Source organism: Atta colombica, unplaced genomic scaffold (assembly GCF_001594045.1).
Source record: "Atta colombica isolate Treedump-2 unplaced genomic scaffold, Acol1.0 scaffold120, whole genome shotgun sequence".
Taxonomy (NCBI): Eukaryota; Metazoa; Arthropoda; class Insecta; order Hymenoptera; family Formicidae; genus Atta; species Atta colombica.
The window spans coordinates 1,109,015-1,116,218 of NW_017259207.1; the positions used below are offsets into that span (position 1 = coordinate 1,109,015).

A 7,204-nucleotide genomic window follows, 5' to 3' on the forward strand; every position below is an offset into this window, starting at 1 on the left:
TACACATTTTTAAAAATTTTTTTAAATATTACGTACGTATTTATTTAAAAGTATATCATTTAGATTTTTAAATAATCACACATAAAAATTATAAGATAATAGACATATGAATCAGTATTTTAAAATGTTTGTCTTAATTTTTTGCTCATTATTGTCATTTAAATATTCTAACATTTGTGTTCAAAAATCTGTAAAAAGATATGAATTTCCTATTACTTCTTAGAAGCGAAACCAATCCGGTTATTCTTCATGTCGAACTCGATAAAGTATCGACGTATAAATACAGTTCCCAAAATCCATATCGATTCCACATAATCATCATTGGAATATGAACTCTCAAAAGCGCTCATACATTTCGTAGTACCATTCTCTGTGACCTACAATAAATTAAATATAGCAAGCCATTTCTATTCTAAAACAATTTAAAATGTAATTTGATGTTATTTACGGTATAAATATAATCTGCATGAGTGATTTCGAATGATTTACCACCTATGAAAAAACTAATATTGGGTAAGTAAAGAGTCCTATTACAGTCCACCTTTAAATGAAGCTTTATGTTAGTAAATTATATTAATGTAATCAGTAATATATTATATGTTTATTATATATCAGTATTATATTTCAGTAATCTATTTAATAGTGGAAGAGAGCTTCCACTACGAAAAATGTCATTATTTACAATTATTTCTTCGTTAATATAAGTAGCTCCGATCAGTTCGTTAATAATTTCAATATCCAATTGTGGTCCAATTAGCATAGTAGTGCCCGTGTCGACGGTAGCTTCACAGCTATTCGAGCATAAACTGCTATGTTCTATTTGAATCCTAAAATGTGATTAACAATTATATATAATTTATGGCTGACACACACATACGTGTAATATAAAAAATAGACATCTACTTATCCATCATAAATTGCCAGTATCTTTTATGAGTAACATTAACATATGTAAGCTTGCCTAAATAATGATTGGGATCGGAGCCACCCAATATCAGTTCACCAGCAAATTCGGACACAGAATTTCTGTATAGATTATATTTATTTTTTAATATGGAAAACAAATTTTATAATATAAAAAGCAAAACTATTTAAATAAAAAATATTTTCAAACATCAGTAGCGCATAAAGAATAATACATGCCGATTTGTATAAAAACTAAAAACTGGCTCCACCAAGCCTTGGTTAATCATGTTATTAAAAACGGGAGTCATTCCTTTGGCAATTACTCCTTCGGGGTATCCCATTCCCAAAATACCGTCAAATTTTGCATAGAAAAAGGCGGTTCCCAAGTGGGTTATTGCTTCTCCGAATGTTTGATTTTGAATATTAAGGCCAGCAATCTACAAGAAATCGATATAATGATTTTTAGGAAATTTTTATAAATTATTATTAAAACTATAACTATAGAACACTTGATGATGACTCACATTCACTACATCTATAGATAAATATCCGGACACCTCACCATTATGATATGAAATATAGAATGAAGTATCATTTTCCACGTATGTGCTGGATTTTTCATATTCATATCTATTATGTGTCCCTGTACGAAAGAGTACATAAAAGTACATTAAAAAGTTAAAAATTCTAGACATTAATTTTTCTGTATTAATTTAAATATACGTATAATTAACAATTATTAAATCATTAAGTATATTTATATTTATATATTTTGCATTAAAACGTGATTTGTAACTTGTGGCAAAGTTCGTTTGCCACTCTTAGAATAAGCATGATAAAATAAATTGCATGTATAAATTGTGAAACTTAGCTCCATAATATTTACCTCGCTGATTTTAACTTTCATAATATTGAAACTTTTAACATTAAAATCTTTAGGTTTCCTTTCCTATTTTAAACTTTACTTATATAGATAGAAAAGATACAATTCTACAGCATCATCCCTATTCTAAATTTTTACGTCAATTATATTATTTCGTGTAATAATTCAAATAGAAAAAGCAATAAAAATTATTTCCGTATGTGCAAAAATAATATTGTTAAATATAAATATAATTTTATATGTAACAAATAAAATATTGAAGAAGAAATAGCGACGTTATAATATGATATACTCACAACAAGCAGCGTTGTACAGATCACAGTTTGAAGACGCTACCCAGAAATCTGAGGAACCAGTGTCGATAAGTACTTTAAATTTCTGCGGTGGAGTTCCGATTGTGATAAGGCCGTAGTATGAAACATCGTCATCATTAAATAAATGTTCCCTTAGAACGCTCCTAACTAAACGATGATGTCGACGATCGATGCCAATCGATCTTTGAATGGAGTTTGTTCTGTATAACGAAATTCTTGAAACAACATAAAGAAAATTTCATTATATTTTATGTATATATTATACGAATATTATACAATATGTACAAATTGAGTGATCATCTTCAAATCTTTCTAATTTTGAAAATTAATAAAGTCTCAATAAATGTCAATAAATAAATACTATCTTTACTTATCAATTTATATATTACATGATGATATTTAATTATTTTATATCCATGACACTTATCTCATTTATGATAAAGAAAAAGCAAATCTCGAAGAAAACCTCATTTTTTTATCTGACATATAAAGTACATTTTTTCATAATTTCATTTTGTTCTAATTATCGTTGAAGTATTAGTCGCAAATCTTCGTTTATATGCTCAGCTCACCTTCGCAATTCCGCGTTGATCAGCATGAAAAGTGCGGCAACCATTACGAAAAGTCGAAACATGTTTTTCGAATTTTCTGATGATTAAAGCTGCAAGAATCAAAAAGATTTTAGAGACGTTGTAATTTTCTTTCGCGCAAAGTCTTTCTCTTCACAATCAAAACGCACAACAGAAAAATAATATACTTGGTCAATCATTAGTATTCCCAATATAAATACCATTTATAAATAGAAATACAATGTTTATATATGAGCTTATGTATGTACGTTCTTGTGTGTGTTTATAACAGAATGAAAAGCATGATAAAATGCGCGAAGCGTTCTAAAGGCAATCTTAATAGCTAATCTATAATACTTTTAAAAATTGTATTTTTTATATACGCATATTTCAACAAATTTAAATAAATTCAATAATATTTTCTACATTTCCAAGAATTTGAGATTTTATGCTGTGAAGACTTAAATTTTTAATAATCGCCAAAATAATTGAAATAAAATAAATATTTCAATTAAAAAAAATTATTATTTTTTTACAATTACATTATAAATAAGATTATGATAGATATAACAACATTATGTTTATATAAATATTGAAATATTATTAAAACTCACTAGAATATAATTATAAATATATAAAATACGAATAATAAATTAATATCCTTAATCAAATATATAAGCGTGTTCTCAAAATCAAGAACAGATAATATATACTTAAGTCATACATATAAGATTATATTTTACTTATTTTAGAATAATGTTGTTTAGGAAATGTGTTTGAAATATATAAATAATATATAAATAAATTATAAATGGAAAATAAGCTATGAATAGAAATCATTATTCAAAAAAATTTCTTCATTATTCTTATTACTATGTCATTTAAATCTTCTAACATTTATAAGTAATCTTGAAAAGTCAATCGATAATTATTTTGCAGGGGCAAATCCCATTCTGTGGTGCCCTATATCGAATTCGATATATCATCGAAGAAATATATTGCCCAAAATCCATATCGGATTTTCTACATAATTTTTCTGAAAGAAGCTTATATTCCATCTCACTTTGTTATTCTATACTATAAATTGAACAAGCATAATATATTTTCTATTACAAAATAATTTAAAACAATCAAAAATTTTTTAACAATATTTCTATTCTAAAGTTTAGTTATTTTTTTTTTTAGTTATTTGATCATACATATTTATTTTAAAAATATAATCTTTACTAATGAGACTGAATATTTTACTGTCTATCGATTGCCTGACGAAATCAACATTGAGCAAATTAGAAATCTGATCGCAGTCCACCTTTGATAAAGCTTAGAATTAATAATCCATATTAGTAATATATCAAACATTTATCTATTTTTTTAGAATTTAGTAATTTATTTTAGAATGTTGAAAGAGAATGCTATTGCGAACAGTTGTTATCTATTATTTACAATTGTTTCGTTGTTGGAAGCAATAACTCCGATCAGTTCGTTAATAGTAGCGATGTTTCATGATGTCGTCCTACTAAATCGGAGGTGCGCATATCGCTGACAATCATTCACGCATACGTGCTACCTCTTATTTGAATCTTGCATTATGACAGCATTAATAATTATTATATGGTACATAATTAGACAACAATGAAGACATATCCTAATGAATGTATTAAAACAGCCAATTCTTATTAATTTTGTGATAATAAATATGTCAAATCGAATTGAATATTAGTTTTGATTTTCATAATATATTAATTGTATTAGTAATATATTATATAATATATTATTACATAATATATTATAAGTATTAATAATCTGTCTTGTAAATATTAATATTCAGATAATCAGTGTCGAACGCCATCTTGCAATACAATAATAATCAAATAGTCGTTTTCAAATAGTATTTTTGTCTGCTAAATACGAATTTATTGTTAAAATTTGATTATTACGTCATAATTTTAAAAAAATGATGTCAAAAAGGTTAAACAAATTGATTCATGTTCAACAGACAAAAAATTCGAAATTTCTGTTCATATCCACGATAAAAAGAAAAAAATTAAATTCGATTGTCCAATGTAATCTATATAAATCGACATACGCATAATTTAGAAAATAATCATGTACTTGTTCATGTTAAATTGCTAGTTATCTTTTGCGGATAACATACGTACACGCTCGCCTCCATAACGAGCAGAATTTGAATCCATATCAATTCACCGCCTATCGCGTACAAGGGATTTCTGTACACATTATATTTTTATATAGAAGGATAATATAGAAAGATAATATTTTTTTAATATATGGAAAGATAAATTTTGTATAAAAGAAAAGGCAAACTATTTAAAAATATTATTAGACATATCGATTTATATAGATACTAAAAACTGATGAACTCTACCAGGCCTTGTTCTATTATGTTTATAAAAACGAGGGTCATTCCTTCCGAAAGATATCTCGAGATAATCCAAGATACTATCCTAATCATTCTTAAGATACCATCGAATTTCGAATGGACAAAATTGAATCCCAATTTGCTTATCGCTTCTCCAAATGTTTGATATTGAACATCAAGGCTAACAAACTGCAAAGTTAATGTTTTTTGTAGAAAATCTTTATAAAATGTAATTGAAATGGAATAAGATTTGCCTGATAATTATTCACATTCACTATATCAGTAGATAAATATCCACTATTCCTGATGTATGGAATATTGAACAGAATATTATTTGGTGTGTATGTGCTGGATTTTTTATTGTCATATCTATTACGTGACGCTGTAAAAAATAGTACGTAAAAATAAATCAGTTATTATCAAATATTCTAGAAATTAAATTCTCTTCCTTACACTGTGTGTAAATTAATAATATTTTAAATCAAATACTTTAATTAATATTTATATTTTTTACTTTAATACAAATTTACTTTAATGCATTTTAGATCTATCAAAGATCATTTGTATATTTACAAAATAAGCATGAAATAAAATAAATAAACAAAAAAATAAATAGAATAAACTACTTGATTTTGAACATATATAATTCCATAATATTTGTCTATTTAATTTTTAATTTTTATTTTTAAAGTCTTAGAACTTTCAGACTTTAAACCGTTTAAAAAATTTTACGTGAAATGTGAATAGAGAGATACAATTCTCTGGAATCATACTTAATATTTATTAAAATAAAAACCAATTATTTTCATATGTGCAATAAGAATATTAAATACAAATATATTTGTATAAATAATAAAATGATTATAAGTGAAATTTAAAAAAAAAATCAAATAAAAGAATAAATCAAATAAAAGGAATATTTTAGTTTTCAAAATAATTAAAATGAATTTAGTGCTAAATAATGTTTTATATGTAAAATTTCCGAAAACAATTTTAAATTCTATATTACGCTCTAATTCGATTTCCCGAATTTAAAGTATAATCATAAACTAAAACTGGAAATAATATCACAAATTACATTTTGATTGTTAATTTTGATAATGATATTAATAAGCATTTTAAATAATAGAATATCAAAGAAATAGCGATGTATATATGATACAGACTATTCAAAAATTCACTGCTAGTATAGTATTAAAACCTACATTACATGCACTATAGTTTTTCAATGAGTTTTTCTGTTAATTTTGAAAGCCATACTTACAGTAACTAAAACGATATTTTTTGGATAGTATCCAGAGATCTGAGGAAGTGTCAATTTGTACTTTAAACTTCTGCAATGAAGTTCCAATTGAGATAATGACATAGTACACAAAATTATAATCATTAAACAGAGGTTGCTTTACAATGCCAAATATTCGGAATCAAAGTAACCTCTATCGACAATGGATGTCTTCTCAAAGATTTTTGAATATATAGAATGTGTCTTGTACAATGGAATTCTTAAAAAGCGCTAAAGAAAATTTAATTTATATTATACGTATACCTGTACGTACCACTTAAGCGAATAATACGCATATACATATAAATCAATATACAACATACATATATACAACATACGTATAAATAAATTTTGAAAAAATCATCTTCAAATCATATTGTATATTTTTAAGAATTAGCTTCAATATTTTGATATTAAGAAATAACTGCTATCATTAAATTTATTTCACACATCAGAATAAAGTTTAGATCTTTTAATGTAAATTACTTCATTCGTCATGCTTATGTAATAAAATAAGATGTGTATGATAAAGACGATAAAAATGCAAACCTCAAACTTCTTTACCTGCTGATTTTACTCGGACAAAGTATTGCAAGTATTATACATAAGCATTTTTCTACAGATTTGTGCTAATAATCATAACATTTATTATCAATGAAATTTACACTTGCTCACCTTAACAATTTCGCGTCGATCAAATATTGCGACTGCAACAAAAAAACCAAACATGTTTCCCAAATTCTCTGATGATTAAAATTACAAAAATCAAGAAAGTTTCAGAAGCATTATAATTTTTTTTCAAATCAGGCAAATCGCACAACAGAAAAGAAACAAAATCATTAGCGCTTATATATATATATATATATATAT

The 7,204-nt window shown here is 25.4% G+C and overlaps 1 protein-coding gene across 1 annotated transcript; it reads right to left on the reverse strand.

Moving 5' to 3' along the window:
• Positions 1-212: 212 nt before the first annotated feature.
• On the reverse strand, positions 213-2,741 carry LOC108694557 (lysosomal aspartic protease-like). Its single transcript, XM_018204120.1, has 8 exons — positions 2,676-2,741; positions 2,086-2,318; positions 1,431-1,549; positions 1,144-1,343; positions 904-1,026; positions 683-827; positions 449-541; positions 213-377 (listed from the first exon to the last, which is right to left on the reverse strand). The coding sequence occupies exons 1-8, from the start codon at positions 2,735-2,737 to the stop codon at positions 213-215; spliced, it is 1,140 nt and encodes a 379-aa protein (XP_018059609.1). The 5' UTR covers positions 2,738-2,741.
• Between the last annotated feature and the right edge of the window lie 4,463 nt (positions 2,742-7,204).

Excerpts from the sequence above, each read along its gene's own strand:
- LOC108694557 (XM_018204120.1), bottom strand. The coding sequence starts at position 2,737 with ATGTTTCGACTTTTCGTAATGGTTGCCGCACTTTTCATGCTGATCAAC. Across the intron at positions 1,550-2,085 it reads TCTGTACAACGCTGCTTGTT|GGACACATAATAGATATGAA; the intron begins GTGAGTATATCA and ends TCTTTCGTACAG. Across the intron at positions 542-682 it reads ATATTAACGAAGAAATAATT|GTGGACTGTAATAGGACTCT; the intron begins GTAAATAATGAC and ends CTTCATTTAAAG.